Genomic DNA, 18,445 nt, shown 5'->3' with positions numbered 1-18,445 from the left:
AAACTGAAATTAATAACATGACACAGCCACAAACAACTTGGGTGTCAAGGTAGTAAAATTTCATTTCTCCTGTCAATTTCACCTATCTCACAAGACACACACTGACTGAGACACACTTTCTTACCATGATACTGTAGTTGACATTCACTGTCTCCGCCTCACTGGGGGCCCTCTTCTGAAAGGATTTTCCATCGCACATTCCTTTCCTTACAACATCATAGATGGGATTTCGAGGTTGGTGGGTGTATAGAATTCTTTTCAGTTGCTTTTCCAGAAGTTGTGGAGCATTATTAACTACTTCAAAAACACGATAATCTGCATTAAATCTAATCGCCTCTGGAAAGGTCTGAAAAAAAATAAATTTGCAGAACAACTAATTTTTGTTTGTTTTGGGGGCCACACCGAGCAATGGTAAGGGCTTACTCCTGCCGCTTCATTCATTCAGGAAGCTGAGTAAACCAAACCTCTTGCAAGGCAAGTTGCCCCACCCAATTACTATCTCACCAACCCCCTTAAATTTCTTATTTTTAACCAGAAACAGTTACCAAGAAGAGCAGATATTACATATATGTGTGTGCGCGCACACACATACACACAGAATTTCGTGTTCTTATTATCTCTCCCTTGAGCAGCTTGGAACTCCAGAGCAAGGGAAACCACTTTTCTTACATGCTAAATGGTGGCAGAAATTCCCTTCGAAAAGGCTTCTAAGATTCTTTGGAACTGGGAAGAAATATACGTGTCCCTGCAGCCATGCTGTCCTCTTAGGGTGAGTTAGTAGGGAAGAATGAGAAAAGGGAAGAACTAACAATCTCTTTCATCCCGGGGAGCCATGAAAGCTTGTCTCTCTTTGCAAAAACAGAAGAAATTCAAGTTAATGTGTTCCTCATTTAGGAGCATTTCAACACCATTCCCCTCAGTAAGTCCAAAAAAAAAGTGAAAGACAATAATATTTCTAAGCTTTTCTCAGTAATTGGTAGATTCTGCCAACTTTTATTTAAAGGCAGTCAGTTAATTTTCGTCAGAGTGTAGGATTTGAACGCTGACTTGCCAGCAAACTCTGGGACTCACGGGAAAGCAAAACCCATTCTTGGGACACCATCTCCTCCACAGAGAAGCAGTGGCTTGGCAGCCCTTTTCCCCGGGGCACCCCAAATCTGGAGTCAGGCCCTATTTTGGGAATACTGACTGATTTTAGGAAGCCCTAGTCCTGTGGATTAATTCATATCTCATGAGTCATGTGGCAGAAGACACTGGTCTTAGTATAGCCAAGTGCTCTACTTCTCTGAGTTTACCAAGATCACAAGATAAGCCACAGTCAAAAGTCAATAAGGAGCAGAATAAAGCAAAACTAGTGTTAGAACTCAAAGATCTGTGTGTGTGTGATTTAATGACAGATAATAGAGCTCTCTTGGGGCCAGAGAGATAGATAATACAGCAGGTAGGTTGTATGCCTTGCATGCAGCTGACTTGGATTTGAAATTCCATAGGGTCCCCCTAGCACCACCAGGAGTAATTCCTGAGTGCAGAGCCAGGAGTAAGCCTTGACCATCACCAGGTGTGGCTCAAAAACAAAACAAACAAAAAATTAGTAGTGCTCTCAAGTGTGATTATCTCCCCTTCTGTCACTGTCACTGTCCTCCCTGTTGTTCATTGATTTGCTCGAGCGGGCACCAGTAACGTCTCCATTGTGAGATTTCTTGTTACTGTTTTTGGCATATCAAATAAGCCACAGGGAGCTTGTCAGGCTCTGCCATGCGGGCAGGGTACTCTTGGTAGGTTGCTGGGCTCTCTGAGAGGGACGGAAAAATCAAACCAGGGTTGGCCGCATGCAAGGCAAACACCCTACCCGCCATGCTATCGCTTCAGCCCAAAGTTATGCTATGCACCCAAAATGCACTCTATTTTCAATGTGATATATATCATACACTGTCCCCCAGAAGAATAATACCACTTTGAATTTCAAAGCTATTTGAGTGCTCAAAACTCACACTCATAGAAACACCCATGTTTCATGGCAATGGAGTAGAGAAACCTTATCTCCCTCAAATAGTGACTTCAGGGTCAATGGAGGAAAACAACTAAAGAAATTATTCCATTAATTGCTACCGGTTGATTTGCCACCAATGATACTGGTTGATAATTATAGCTTATGACTGGATCCACCACAAGCTCTTTCTCATTTCACATTTAACAACACTTATAAGCAAAGCTCAACCATTGTTCTGATGAATAGGTAGTTTCTGAGTATTTTTCTAGGTGTGAGACACAAAACTAAGCAACACCTAAATATTATCTTGTTGAATCTGGCAAAATGTTTACCAATACATTCTATAAGCTGAATAGTAATATCTCCATTTTACTAGAATATTTATTTCCTAGATGCTTAATCATTTCCTAAATGATGAAGTACATTATCAAGGTCTCGGATATGGTTAGGGAGGCAATTTTTGACAGTAGCGATTGCGTTCCTTAGAACATATTCATTGGTTTATGGACCTTTCTTATCATCTTTTCTTATCATCTCCCCTTCTGAGGACTTAAAGTCAGAGCTCAGAGGAAGAGCTCATGTACTCAGAGCACCTGCCTTGCAAGCACATGATAACAAGTTCAAATATCCAGGACACAGCAGAGAAGCTTTGGAAGGCAGCGGCCCCAACCTGGCGGCAGATTCAAACTAGTGATTCATTCTGCAAGCCTCTCATTTTTTGGAAATTTCAGGTTAGGAGAACGGGATAAGTTTTAGCCTCTTACTCAGAACTCTCACTAGGGCAGCCTGACCATCCCAGCCACATTAGCCAATAGTTCATTAACCTCTACTCAATCAACGTTCAACCCCCAAGCGCAAAAGCAATGGTGAGTTCAGAAGTCCAAACTGCAAAGGTCACAATGAAAACGTCGACCATAGCAGAGGGAGGGAATGGCGGGGGGAGAGAATTTTTTAAATGATGAGAAAAAGAACAAAAAAACTTCCTATAGCACTTAAAAATGCACGGAACATTGCAAACCACAATGCCCAAAAGGAGAGACAGAGAGGAGGAAGAGGAGGAGGAGGAGAAAGAGGAGAAGGAAGAGAAGGAAGAGGAGAAAAAGGAGGAGGAGAAGGAGGAGGAGGAGAATGAGCGGGGGGAAGAGGAGGAGGAGACCTGCCAGAGGCAGGGCTGGGGGCGTGAGGCTGATGGGAGGAAACCTGAGGGACAGGGAACCTGGGGGACACTGGTGGTAGTGAATGTACACTGGTGGAGGGATGGGTGTTGGAACACTGTATAACTGAAACCGAGTCATGAACAACTTTGTAAGGGTCTACCTAGCAGTGATTTAATAAAATAAAATGAAATAAATTTTTTAAAAAAGAATTCTCTGATTCTTTGTTTTGTTTTTATTTGGGCCCCATCTGTTGGTGCTCAGGGCTTACTCCAGGCTCTATGTTCAGGAATCACTCCTAGCGGTGCTTAGGGGTCCATATAGTGTGCCAGGGGTTGACCCCAGTTTGGTCACACAGAAGGCCAATGCCCCCCCTGCTGTACTATAGCTCGGGCCCTCAGCATGGAAGGTGAAGAACAGAGCCAATGCCTCACCCCATTCATTGATGCTGACGGTCCAGGCGCCGGTGCCTGAGGAGGAGAGGAAGGGGAATGGACCCTGTTGCTTCCTCTGCTGGAGGCACTTCACACTCATTCCTCTTGTTCCGCGAGGAAGAGGCAACAAAACACTGACAAATCATCCAAAAGGTTCCAGCAGCCACCGGCCACAGCAGAGGTCGCCTACAAAGCACGGGGAGCGACCCTGAAGCGTTTCATCTGGTGTGTCTATGTATTTTGGGAGACTGGGCTTGGCGAGCAGCTCCAGGAAAGGCCAGGAGGAACAGCGGAGAGAAAGAAGTGTCGGGTGGGGCGTGCTGCTCTCCTGAGAGTTCTCATGAACAGGGGTCTGAACCTTCCCCTCCACCCCCTGCCTTCCCTTTTCAACCATCCATCAGTCCAGGTCTGTCCCCCAGGGTCCCTACTAAGGTCACCCCCCATGTTCCTAGTGTCTTGATTATCACATGACAGGTGACTTCCTCCTACACTGGGGGCCCTTCAGAGCTTCCACCCTGCAGCCCACAGGCTCCTGGGGCTCTCTGTCCTTGAGGGTGGCTCAGGCAACAAGAAGGAGACAGAAAGCCACCATGGCCACAAAGCTCACCCCACTGGAGGGAGTGGGCCTGATGGGTGGCAAGGAAGGGGAAAGAATACAGAATCCAAGTGGGCCCCCACAAAATTCAGGGGGGTCCTGTCTCCAGAGAGGGAGGATCCCAGTGAGGATTCCTACAGCACTGAGGGCTTCTTGGGCTATTTGGTGGAGGGCCAGGTGAGATGGGAGTGCGGGGCGGTACAGGAAGGTGGGGAGCACTGAGGGGCGGGCAGCTTCTCCTCTCCCTGTCTCGTAGTCTCCAGAATGTTGGGGATGGGGGTGGGGGGGGATGTGGACGGACGGATACAGCCGACACCATCTTCTTCTGCTCACTCTCTGCTGAGCTCCACTAACTCGTTTTGATTGATAAGGCACCCTGGCTGGCAGCTTGGATCCCTCTCACCGATGGGAAACCAGGGAAGAGGGTTGAGCTGCCTGAGGGCAGAATCCAGGTGAGCTGCCAACTCTGTGACTTTCAGCCGCACTTCTGGGTCTTCAGACACAGGGTCACATCCAGGCACCATCTACGTCCCAGGCACCAGTCCTTTGCTCCTATCACTGCCAAGCTTATCAACAACACCCCAGAGGTTAGTTCAATCAATGACAGAAGTTGGGGAGTAGGCAGAGAGACGGGGATAAAGGGGGCAGGTGGGGGTTAACCCACGGGCTGATTCGAGGAATTCTCAGTCCCTAAGCACAGGACGCCTTGAGTTTCTGCAAGGGCAGTGGTCAGCCCACACTCCCCCCTGACTTCGTGTTCTTATTTCCAGAGTATCTCCTTTTCCAAGTTCTCTGCAAAAAAATCACCCCGAAGGTGGTGAAAGCTAACTCTGTAGTACCAGTCATCCATGTGCGAAAAGTATTTTCACAGAAAAAGCAAGTGCATGAAAATATTCTTACCACAATAAATTGCTGGTTCCACATTTCTTTGAAAAGAGGAGGGAAAGGAGGTGGGGGAGAACCCCCAAACCTGTGAATAATTAGTGGCGTGCTGAAGCCGCCAGCGCAGTACCACTGAAACACACCAGGTGCCAAATTATTTAGTTGAACAGTATTTAAATTAAAAACTAGTGACTAGGTTAATTTAATACATGTTCATTTCTGCTCCAACTCTGTCTCTTCTAATTGAGCGCCAAAGCTATGCCTTAAACATGCATCGTGGACTGTGAAAGAAAACCAGCTGACCGCAACAAGCAGGTTACCAATAACAACATTCTTTTAATCTAAGTTTTATTGTCATTTTAGAGATTTAAGCATGAGCTATTTACTGGGCATATTCGTCAATTGGATGGTTGGGGTGGGGGGTGGACACTGTGCCGTGTGAAATCCACAGAAAGAATCCTGGGTTCATAAAATAACTTGTGTTGGATTATGTCAGTGAACTTCTTTCATCTGGGCCATGGGGCCTATCAAACCACCCCAAGGCCCACCAGCACCTCTAAAAATCAGTCTTGAGGGCCAGGTTGGGGTAAAAGGTACTTGCTCTGCCCATGGCTGATCCTTGCTGGCTCTCTAGCACCTCATATGGCACACCAGGCATGATCCCCAAGCTTACAGCCAGGAGTGGCCTCTGAGTACTACCATTGGTCATGGCCTCAAAATAAAACCATTCAGTCCACTCAAGTAGAGGAAACCCCAAAGCTTTGTTCCCCTTCATCCACTCATTTCCCAAACCTAGACTTGTTTTTCTCTCTATCTCTCTCCCCTTACCCACAAATCCAGCGAACATGTAACTCCTTCATAAAGATGCAAGAAATTATAATCGTTTACAGATTAAAAGCAGGTGAGGGTGCTGTAGAGAATCAGTCCAAAAAAAAAAGTTGCGGTAAAATTCCAATGGCACATAGCTAAGTTCTGTCTGGCAAACACATGATATACCTAGCCTGCACGGAGAGTATAGTCCAGGCCACCCCTTCAGCTTCTGCAAACCATAAATGTCACAAACATTCTAAACCACCCACAGAGGACCAACCTAAATCTGTATGTGGGCTCATCTATTCAACCCCACAACAGTCACTGAGCATAAAACACACCAAACAAGACCAAAAGGAGGGGGAAAAATGTTTTCACACTATAGTACAGAAGAAAACTTAATAAGCAAACACTTGTCCATAAAGAGTTGACAGAAAAAAAAATAATAAAAAAAACCCTCCCAGACACCAAATGAAAACAATATCTGAATGTGAGCCTGGCAAGAGAACAAAGGGAATGAAGTTATGAAAGCGCGGATTTGGAAAGGGCCGTAATCATTTATAATAGCAGCAACTGTCCTGGATTCCCCTCATCAAAAAAAAACACAGACATGGCCACCAGCCATCAATGTCTACATCTTACAAAGGGCCCCCCGGGCAGAAGGGTGTAATGAAAATATAAGCAGGAGGACTTGAATCTTGGGCCCATTTCTGACACAGCCCAGTTAAGAGTCCATGGGCACTTCACTCCAGATGTGGATGAAGCCTCAGAAGTTGAAGGTCTAAGGGTCCTTTGTGGACCAGTAGGCTCTGTATCCGTCTGAGCATTCAGCCTTCGATTGTTGGGGTATAAGGGTCAAAGGTGACAAAGAAGGTAAGGCAGAAGAGAGATTGGTTTGAAAGACACACAAAAAAAGAGAATCACCCTTGGGGTTCTTTTTATTTTCTTCATTTTTTTTCTGAACCACACACCTGATGGTGCTCAAGGATGACTTCTAGCTCTGCACTCAGAGATTACTCTTGACAGGCTCCGGGGACCCTATGGGCTGCCAGGGATCAAACCCAGACCACATGCAAGGCAAACACCCTCTCTGCTTGATTACCTCTCCACCCTGGACCTAAGTGCTTTTTGAGGTGCTTTAAGAGACTGAAGGTCATTGCAGGGAGGTGGGTGGAGGGATAGTAAGGTGAGTAGAGCACTAGCCTTGCATGAGCTCAACCTCAATACCCAGCAACCCATATTGTCTCATGAACACTGCCACAAGTGATCCCCCGGTGTAGGGCCAGGAGTAAGCCCTGAGCACTTCTGGGTATGGTCCAAGAATCAAACAAACAAAACCCCCCAAAATAGAAAAAAGGGATCTGGTCCAATTTCCTTTCACTGAAAATGTCTAATCCCTCAATGTATACAACCCCCACAAAATAGTCCCGAAAGACCATTTCCTGACCTACACCTGGATCCCTTTCGTCACAAAACTTCAAACTTCCTCTTTCTAGTGAAGGAGAATCAATTTCCTCCAAAACTGCCTGGTATGGCCCTCCAACCTCACAGCAACTGTTCTCTTCCTCCTCCTCCCTCAGCTCTTCCAACACTCGAGTCCTCCTCCAAGTCAGGCTCAACACCCACACTGTGTAACCCCTCCTCCTCCAACACAGCTTCTAGCATGTTCATAGGAGAAGTAAGTTTTCCTGGTTCTAGCTTAGTAGAGAAAAAAACTGGGGAGAGGGGCACACCCAGTGGTGCCCAGTGGTTTTTCCTGACTCTGTGTTCAGGAGCAATCCCCCTGAAGGTGCTCTGAATGACATACACGGTGTCAGAAAAATCAAACTAGGGATGTAGCTGCCTTCACCACATACAAAACAAGTGTCTGGCCTTCCTGGGTCGCCTCTTTGGACCAGCAGGTCTGACAACTCAGTCTGATCCAGCCCCCTACAAAACATGAACCGAGTGCCTTCTAGGATCCATACCCTTCTTGATCTTAACTACCCTCCGAGCACCTTTAGAATGAATTCACCTGGAGCCAGAGAGACAGTACAGAGGTGAGAGTGCTTGCTATGCACACTGTCAACTTCAGTTCAATTGCCAAACCCCCACATGGGCCCCTGAGCACCAGTAGGAGTGACCCTTGTGCACAGAATCAGGAGTAAGTCCTGAGCACCACTAGTGTGGTCCAACCCTCTCACCCAAAATACATAAACTTGATTGTATCTTGTTTGGGACTACCCTAATTGCTTTTTAAAATAACACTTCACTTTTATCCCAATGACCAGTGCATTCCTCTGTTGCCAACTGTGGATCTACAAACTTGGAAGTCAGATGGACCCAGAGAGGCTATGTCGATCCCCAGCTCAGTGGCTTTAAATCGGAAAACACTGGCTCAGATGCGAGGATCTGTCCAAGTCTCTGGCAAAAATAGATTTTAAAAGTCAAGCCAAATCCAAGGACAGATTTGCAGGACACCGAAGATGATCTTTGACCCGTCAATAGGACATAGGGTGGCAGCGCTCACACGGTGGGGATGGAAGATGGCATGGTGAGCAAGAGAAAGGCAAATGCTATGCCAGAATCTTCACATATTGACTTCATACCAGAGTCTTTTAAGAGCATCCCATGGACCTCACAGGGAGAGGAATGGTGGGATGAAGTTACTGGTGGGGCGGGGGCGGGGGGGGGAGGCGAGAGTTGGTGGGGAGGTGACTAGCACCTCATATGGAGACGCTGGGCTGGAGCTCACTTCTGTCTCCCTCCTGTTGGTAACCATGGCAGAGTACAGGAAAAGCACACGTAGTGTGTGGTTGATGCAGCCGGGTTTGGGGTGGGAGGGGAGGGGAGACAAGATGGAAAGTGGGGGGGGTGGGAGTGAGGCCCCCAAGCGATATTCAGGCAGGTAGCTGGAAAGGTGAGATGGAGGCCACGCATCCATCAGAGTAGGAACACAAGGCGGTGGGCGATTAAGAGTCACCCCAGACTGACTGCGGTGTGTGAACTTGTTCACATATTTGAAAACTCATTTCACAGCTAATGATAAGGGTTATGGCCAAAGTGAGTGCCTGCAGATGGATTGCTTTTAGCCAGGGCTGACGAGGATGAGAAAGGCTTTTCTAGAAGTGACTAGACTGGGTTGGGGGGGTACAAGGTTCAGAGACCAGGAGTATTTGCAGTATATTCCTGTCTGCAGTGTATTCCTTTCTGTGAAGAAGGTCAATGGAATAGAAGAGAATTAGCAAGGGGGAGAACAGTAGGGAAATAAGGGTCAACAGATGCCTGGCAGGAGTCAGACTCTGTAGGGTTCTGGATTCTGTTGTGACTGAACAGAGAAGCCACTAGACAGGGTTTCAGCAGGAAGTAGCAAGACATCATTTTTTATGACTCTTGCCATTAGCATGATTACTACTTATTGAAATCACAGAGCTAAATTTACAGTGTCTTAAAATACCATTTCATGACTCTCCAGAGAGAGAAAGAGAGAGAGAGAGAGAGAGGACAAAGGGAAAGGAAAAGAGAGTGGCCTGGCATTGTTTTTCTGAGTGATCCCCCAGACTGGTTCTGACTTCTAGATAGTCCACAAACCAAGCCTTGACTAATTTTGTCCAGAATTTGCCAGGAAATTCTCATGATCTGACAATCCAACATCCATCACCTTTCCTATCCCCCAACTCACTCTGGAAACACTTTTCTCCTTCCTCCTGGTGGCATGAAAAGTCTGGGCAGATGCTGGGAGATCGAAAGGGGCTGAGAGAGGAGGAATCTAGGCAGAGGGATATGGAGCGATGGAACTGGGAGAAGCTGGCCTGGTGGGGCAGGGGATGAACAAAGAAGTCACAGCCCGCGTGTGAAGTGTGATGGGATGAAGGGATGAAAACACAAACAGGTCAGTGGACCAGCTTGGGCAAAACCAGTCACAGAGTTCCCGAGAGAAAACAGAGAGGGCAACTCATAATTCTACTTGGGTGGCAGAACTGTGGCTGGATCTTTCCTACATTTGAGGTACATTTTCTGTACTGTCATTCTTTCTGTGATAATCATAGTATTTAAAGAAAAAAAGAACATTTTTAAGCAGGGGAATTTCTTTCCTGGAGCAAGTTCAAGTCCCCAAAGGAATTCCCCAAGGTTATTTGGTCTACTGCCCCCTTTTTAGAAGAGAGATAATTCACTCCAGGAAATCTATCTTCTTTAAGGTAACAAACACAGAGGGCCCCCACAACTGCACCCCAGTGAGCACTGACCTTTTTGGCAAACACTGGTCTGTAGGATCACCCACAGGGAGCGTTAAGGGACATTAAAATGTCTTGGGACATTAAAATCAAACCCAATACAGATATATATATATATATTTGTTGTTAAAATTTCACTCGAAAATGTACTGGGGTGGGGATACTTGAGAATGCAGAGATTACAGGAAAGATACTCTGGGCATTTTGGTAGCCTACAAGTGGCCAAGCAGAGCTGAGAGTTGGACAAGGTAAGCCCCCTGTAGGAACCCTGTCCAATCACCTATTCGCCTGCTGGGGCGAGAGCAACAGATTCCATTGGTAAACAGAAAATACCAAGAAACAAATACATGTGCACAGGCCGATACATCTACAGAGATAAGGATATCAGCCCTTTCCTTCAAAGGGTGTGTCTGAATGCTTCCTTTTCAAGAGAGACCAAATTTTTATGGTCTACTTCTTTAAAAATCACATATGACCTTTTTATATTCCAAATTTTCTCCTCATAAGTCTTTTCATGAGGAAACATTTTCTATTTTCCCAGCAATGGAACCCTTTTCCTATCTAATTTTCCCTTATCTGACATCCCTGCTTAACTCTGTCTCCAAATGCGAGAGTGCTTTCCTTCCCACCCAGACCCTTCCCGACTTTCAGTTACTGCTCAGATTGAAAATCTATTCTTTGGCGCCCACTTACATCTTACACATTCTTGCTGCACAAGTTTAATTGACTTACACATGTGCTACTTTAATATCTGCCAAAGAGGATGACAATAATGGCTCAGAGGCATGAAATTTAGTTCTAAATCTTTTCATATCCCATCCTTATCACATCTGTTCAAAGCCTGAAATGGTGCCAGATACAACTGTAACCAATTGGATACAAAAGCATCAAAAGAATGCTTTTGAAGGTTAGAAAAATGCCAGTTTTCCTCCATGAGTACTAAATTTGATTCAAAACCAAATTGTTAATACATAGACACAGACTTTGCCTAAATGTTCTAATTAATGTTTTAAATTTATCCTTATGCATTGGTCTCACAAGATAATTCAATGATTACAATATTTTGCTTTGGTATATAGTCCATAGAACATAATATACTCACAGGCAGGCTTAGGAATTCATTAAAGTAATCCACAAGGAAACTATCTGTTTCCAAAGAATCTTCCTGCAAAAAAAAAAATTAAAAATACAGTGTTAGGCTTAAACTAAAATATGGTTTATTAGAAGCCAATAATACTCTCTAGTTCTGCCACTAATAGATTATAAGGTCGATTTTCAAATCAGTTTCAGTTGGCCAACAGGGAATTCTCACTATAAACAGAGTTCACTGCTACAATCTCTGGCTAGAGAGAGAGAGAGAGAGAGAGAGAGAGAGAGAGAGAGAAAAGCACAGCGGGTAGGGCATTCGCCTTACAAGCGGCAAACATGGCCGACCCGAGTTCGATTCCTCCGCCCCTCTCGGAGAGCCTGGCAAGCTACTGAGAGTATTCGATATGCCAGACACAGTAACAACAAAGTCTCCAATGGAGACGTTACTGGGCCCGCTCGAGCAAATCGATGATCAACGGGAGGGCCTTTACTTTACTTTTAATAGATAGAGAGAGAGAGAGAGAGAGAGAGAGAGAGAGAGAGAGAGAGAATGGAGTGGAACCAACTCTTCAGAGACAGGTTCTGTGCCCAGCTGTGAAACAATGCATCGAAAATATGAACAAAGACATCAACAGGAATCAGAAAATTTTTTGCGGGGCTAACTTTCCCACCATCTGAATAAAACATGCATCTTAAGGGGCTGGAGAGGTAGTACAGTGGGTAAGGTGTTTGCCTTGCATGCGGCCGACCCGGGTTCGGTCCCCTGCATCCCATATGTCGCCTGAGCACCGCCAGAGGTAACCCCTGAGCATAGCCAGGTGAACCAAAAAACAAAAACAAAAACAAACAAACAACAACAACAAAAAAGCAGAATCAAGATGGTCAGGAGCAGTAATCAGGGGTGAAATGAAACTAGTAATTTAAGTTTATTAAATTGCTCCATGGAAGCTAAAAGCTAAGTGGAGAAAATAGAGCTCTGCTGGCGACCCCACTCTGTACCCCACCAGGATGCACGTGGTGGTCCTTATCCTGCTTCACTTCATGAAGAAGCTTGACTGAGCCTGCATTGTAGGCAGAGAAGCTGGACACGCTTGTTCCCTTATCTAACTCATCCACAAGAGGATCACTTTTTAAATGGGAAAACTTGGAGATCCACAGCCAAGAACAAATTCTCTCTTCCAAATGAAACACCTTATTTTATTAGCAATTGTTTCCATTGTGTCAAAGGCACATCGTGGCATACTCTGGTATCTGGTACATGTGTTTATTTTGTTATTCATAATTATTTTTCAATTTGACAAATCTAACATGAAAGTTGACAATATGACACAATGCTATTATTTCCATATGGCTGAATACTTTCTCCTTCCCTTACCAGACAATTTTATTTTTTTTAATGGTTGTAGTATAGTGTTGAAGTTTTAAGGAAGATATGAAACTATATTAACACCTAGTTTGGAAAATCAATTTTCAAAGTAATTTCTTTAAGTGACTGCAGTGTCAAAGTACAGTTATTAGCAATCAGCCATAACAATTCAATTTGGGAGTTTATTTAAAATCTGAACCATTTTAAGTCACAAGTAAAGGATTTCAATGCACCTAAATCCTGAATTGATGAAAACAACAAGTGTGGGGTCTCATAACTCTCCTGATTCTGTGGTTGTGCTGTGGTGATACATTCTCCGTAACCAGAGGGCTGGAGTCATAGTACTCGGGTAGGGCTCTTGCCTTGTACCCAGCCAAATAGGGTTTGGTCCTTAGCCCCCCCTAGGGTCCCTGAGAACCACCAAGAGTGATCTCTGAGTACAGAGTCAGGAGTAAGCCCTGAGCATCACTAGATGTGGCCCAAAATTAAGCAAACATCCTCCAAAATAGTTTCTGAAAGATTGTGACCCAATTACACAGAGCTCATTTGCTCTGTGTAATTTGTTGGTGAAAAGATTCTATTTTTTTGATTTGGGGATATTTGTTGCTGCCGTTTCTGTTTTGGGCCTCTCTTCAGTCATGTTCAGGGCTTACTCCTGGCAAGGTTCAGGGGCCCGTGTGGCGTGCTGGAAACAGAACCCAGGTCAGCCGCATTCAAGGCAAGTGATCTACCTGCCATCTACAATGCCTCTAGACCACAAAGTGAGTTTGTTTTCTCTTGTTTGAGGGGAGGCGCATCCCTAGCTGTGCTCAGGGGACTGTATGTGGTGCCAAGGATCAAACCTCTGCCCGACACATGCAAGGCAAGCACCTTACCCACTGTTCTATCTCTGACAATTCTGCATTTCCCCTCTGCAAGCCCATCTCAGTTTCCACCATGTGGAGTGTTATGGCATCTGCTGGAAGAAGGATGGGGCTATCCCAGAAGACAGCCTCCAATATCTTATCACATCAGTGACAAAAAACAAAAAAACATTGAGAGAGTGAGTGAGGGAGAGAGAGAGAGGGAGAGAGAGAGAGAGAGAGAGAGAGAGAGAGAGAAAGTGCCTGCCATAGGGCTGATTCTGGCACCTTCCATCTCGACTCCGTCGAGGTGCTCCACCAGGATGTCTCAGCCCAGCCATGTGGCTTGCGAGATGGACTCCCCATCTTACCACACCCCGGACTGACCGCCAGGGAGGGGAGGGCTCTGAGGCCTGCTTCAGAGTCGTAGGTCCCTGCATAACTAAAAAAAAAAAGTGCCTGCCATAGAGACAGGCTGGGGGCGGGGTAGGGGGGGCAATTTTGGGGGGGAACCTAGTGACACAGGTGCTAGGAAATGTACACTGTTGGAGAGATGGGTGTTGGAACACTGTATGACTGAAACCTAATCTTTTTTTTTTGGCTTTTTGTGTCACACCGGCAATGCTCAGGGGTTACTCCTGCCTCTTCACTTAGGAATTACTCCTGGCAGTGCTCGGAGAAACCATATGGGATGCTGGGAATCGAACCCCGGTCTTCCATGCGCATTGCAAACACCCTCCCTGCTGTACTATCGCTCCAGCCCCTGAAATCTAATCATGAACAGCTTTGTAAAGGTCTATCTCACAGGGATTTGATTTTAAAAATCCTTTAAAACCAACCAAAAAAATCATTTTCTGATCACCAAGGACCTGATAAAGCCTTTATTCTCAACATTCTCTAAGAAAAGTTTTAAGTCTTGGGGGCTGGAGATAGAGTACAGGAGGAAGGGCATTTGCCTCGCAAGCCCATCAACCTGGGTTTGATCCCCAGCACCCCGTAGGGTCCCCCTGAGCACCACGAGGAGTATCCCTGAGAGTTCAGTTGGGAATAACCCTTGAGCACAGCCGAATGTGGCCAATAAAACAAAAGAAGTTGAGGAGCTTTCGGGAGACGCGTGGGACAGGCAGCTGATGGAACCGCGGGCCACGAAGAGGGCTTCCTGTCATTCTTAGGGAGGCACAGATTGTTTGAACAAGAAACTTGGTTGGTTTGTATTGGGGAATCCTATGAAGGAAAAGAATCTTGGAAAGAAATTCTGGGCCTTGGCACGGATATAGCCCCATCACAGTGCTGCAAGCCCTGGAGACAGTCTCAATTGGTGTTCAGTGTATCATTTTCCTGAGTATTATTAATTTTTTTCAGTTATTTTGGCTTTTTCATCTAGCCAAATAAAGTCAAAGTGATTTTACTTAAAAAGGTAAAAGTTTAAGGGTCTTGATTTTCGATACTCTCTGTTAAGTCTTCATCCTCCAGTCCAACGTAAATGAACGAAGAGCCCAGTGGTGTGGCTTAGCGGCCGACCGCACAACTGTGAGAAGCCTCTGACTTGGTTGGAGCCTGGGCATCACCCACACTCACAAAGAACAGAGTTGCCATATTTGGATGGAACAGCTTCCAAATAATCACAGAACTGCGGATGGCTAATGGGACAATCAAGGGGGAAACTAGGTTACAATCAATTCCTCCATGACGTCACTTCAGGAGTCTGACTACATAATTTGCAACTCGGACTCTGCCAAGCAACGGCAGGATGGGGAGACGCATTCTTTTTGGAATTGCATACACTTGAAACCTGTTTTCTCATGCAGCACAGGTGTGCCATCTGTGAAAGTGAACTCAGCTTTTCCATTTTCAGGCCCAACTTCTCCAAGGTTTTTTCTTAAGACGGTTAAGCAAAATTACACGTGTGCCTGCTAATAGTAGTATGTGTGTGCATGTGTATTGGCCTAAAATTTTTCTGCATGCTCTGATCAGATCAACCACAATCTCTTCATAATTCTTAAGAAGACAGTGACACAAAGGCAGCCTTATAAACAGCGGAAGTAATATATATACAGATACAAGCTATAGTCCAAGAAAGAATAGAAGACGTGCCATAAGAAAGTTACAGCATTAACTTTTTTTTTTTAATTTATTTATTGAATCACTGTGGGAAAGGTTACAAAGCTTTCAGGTTTATGTCTCAGTCATGCAAATATCAAACACATTTCCCCTTACCAACACCCATCCTTTCCCATGAAGAACCCCAACAAAACCCCACCCCCCACCCCTCCCCGTCCCTGTGAGGCAGATGAATTCTAGTTAACACTCTATCCGCTTTGATTAGATTGTTTCAATAAAAGATTCACCACTATTATTTAGAGTTTACCCCCCCCCCAAATCAGACATGCTGAAAAAGCATTGTGAAGTGATTTGCTTTCTCCAGCTGGGTTCAAGAATTAAATGTTGGTTTTGGATTTCTGCTATTTTACTTATTGACCCTGGAAGTATTTCTACTGAAAGTCAGATAGTTAAGAAATTGGTTTCTGTGTTCTGGAGTCGTGGCCGTGCTGGAGAGCCGCTCGTGGGGGGCAACTGGTGGCCTCGGTAGGGCGTGAAGGGCGGAGCGAAACGCCCCCCTTCCCATGAGGTTTTAGTCGCCCCCACACTCCCGGCCCACACCTGCTGTCCACAAGGCTCCCATGTGGCCGCCATCTTTCCTTCCAGAGAGGAGAGGGCGAATGGGGCAACACCCTTTCCCCTCCGGCAGACTTGATGGGCTGGATCAACGCATAGTCCATTCACTTTTCTGCTCCAAGCTGCTGGGTTCTGCATTAAGTCCTTGTGCTTCTGGGGCCATGGCCGTGCTGGAGAGCCGCTCGTGGGGGGCAACTGGTGACCTTGGTAGGGCGTGAAGGACGGACCGGAACGCCCCCCGACCCATGAGGTTTTAGTCGCCCCCACTCCCCCGGCTCATACCTGCTGTCCACAAGGCTCCCATGTGGCCGCCATCTTTCTTTCCAGAGAGGAGAGGGCGAATGGGGCAACACCCTTTCCCCTCCGGCAGACTTGATGGCCTGGATCAATGCATAGTCCGTTCACTTTTCTGCTCCAAGCTGCTGGGTTCTGCATTAAGTCCTTGTGCTTCTGGGGCCGTGGCTGTGCTGGAGAGCCGCTCGTGGGGGGCAACTGGTGACCTCGGTAGGGCGTGAAGGACGGACCAGAACGCCCCCCTTCCCATGAAGTTTTAGTCGCCCCCACACCCCCGGCTCAACCTGCTGTCCACAAGGCTCCCATGTGGCCGCCATCTTTCTTTCCAGAGGGAGGAGGGCAGAAGGGAGCAACACCCTTTCCCCTCTGGGCAGAAATGATTGCCTGGATTAACGCATAGTCCTTTCACTTTTCTGCTCCAAGCTGCTGGGTTCTGCATTAAGCCCTTGTGCTTCTGGGGCTGTGGCCGTGCTGGAGAGCCGCTCGTGGGGGGCAACTGGTGACCTCGGTAGGGCGTGAAGGACGGACCGGAACGCCCCCCTTCCCATGAGGTTTCAGTCGCCCCCACACCCCCGGCTCATACCTGCTGTCCACAAGGCTCCCATGTGGCCGCCATCTTTCTTTCCAGAGAGGAGAGGGCGAATGGGGCAACACCCTTTCCCCTCCGGCAGACTTGATGGCCTGGGTCAATGCATAGTCCGTTCACTTTTCTGCTCCAAGCTGCTGGGTTCTGCATTAAGTCCTTGTGCTTCTGGGGCCGTGGCTGTGCTGGAGAGCCGCTCGTGGGGGGTGACTGGTGACCTCGGTAGGGCGTGAAGGACGGACCGGAACGCCCCCCTTCCCATGAGGTTTTAGTCGCCCCCACACCCCCGGCTCATACCCGCCGTCCACAAGGCTCCCATGTGGCCGCCATCTTTCTTTCCAGAGGGAGGAGGGCGGAAGGGAGCAACACCCTTTCCCCTCTGGGCAGAAATGATTGCCTGGATTAACGCATAGTCCTTTCACTTTTCTGCTCCAAGCTGCTGGGTTCTGCATTAAGCCCTTGTGCTTCTGGGGCTGTGGCCGTGCTGGAGAGCCGCTCGTGGGGGGCAACTGGTGACCTCGGTAGGGCGTGAAGGACGGACCGGAACGCCCCCCTTCCCATGAGGTTTCAGTCGCCCCCACACCCCCGGCTCATACCTGCTGTCCACAAGGCTCCCATGCGGCCGCCATCCTTCTTTCCAGAGAAGAGAGGGCGAATGGGGCAACACCCTTTCCCCTCCGGCAGACTTGATGGCCTGGATTAACGCATAGTCCTTTCACTTTTCTGCTCTAAGCTACAGCATTAACTTTTTAATATCCCAAAGGTATTATCTGGAAATAGGAACCAAAAGAGTCCCGAATGGAAAGAGGAAAGCATTTGAATTCTGTCTCGCATCACTTCAAACTCTTCATTCAGAAACATACATATGCAAGAGGGAATTGCACCAAGCAACTCATGAGCAGAGAGAGGCTGGAAAGCAAAAACACAGTAAAAGTTGTCACAGTTAGGTAATGGCAGAAGGGGGGAAATAATTCAAATTTCCAACTTCCTCTCAATCCATTCAGATATTAAACCAAAGCCATTCATTGAATTTCTAATGCAGAGTCCTAAACTAGCATGCAGTAGGTCAGAAGGACAACCCGGGCACAGGGTAGACCCTGCTTCCAAAATGATACCCATCAGAATGGGTATTATAATAAAATATATCATGATATATTATACAATTATTATATTATATATTATTATGTAGGGCTGGAGCGATAGCACAGCGGTAGGGCATTTGCCTTGCACACAGCCAGCCCGGTCGAGCCGGGTTCGATTCCTCCACCCCTCTCGAAGAGCCTGGCAAGCTACCGAGAGTATCTTGCCCACATGGCAAAGCCTGGCAAGCTACCCGTGATGTATTCAATATGCCAAACACAGTAACAAGTCTCAAAATGGAGACGTTACTGGGCCCGCTCGAGCAAATCGATGAACAACGGGAGGACAGTGACAGTGACAATTATAATAATATTATATATTAATATTCTGTGCTGTAATATATTTTATTACAACAATAAGCTGGTCTTAACCCAGC

General features: G+C 46.6%; 1 protein-coding gene across 1 annotated transcript in view; it reads right to left on the bottom strand.

The window, feature by feature from the left end:
* Positions 1 to 18,445, bottom strand: part of LOC130041872 (regulator of G-protein signaling 22-like) — a 94,886-nt gene that overhangs the window by 59,097 nt on the left and 17,344 nt on the right. Inside the window, 2 exon segments of the mRNA XM_056134186.1 lie at positions 125 to 346; positions 11,182 to 11,244. Of these exon segments, the coding sequence (XP_055990161.1) occupies positions 125 to 346; positions 11,182 to 11,244 (285 nt within the window).

The sequence above is a fragment of the Sorex fumeus genome, unplaced genomic scaffold (assembly GCF_029834395.1).
Source record: "Sorex fumeus unplaced genomic scaffold, SorFum_2.1 ptg000002l, whole genome shotgun sequence".
Taxonomy (NCBI): domain Eukaryota; kingdom Metazoa; phylum Chordata; class Mammalia; order Eulipotyphla; family Soricidae; genus Sorex; species Sorex fumeus.
This window is presented reverse-complemented; position numbering and strand designations above follow the sequence as displayed.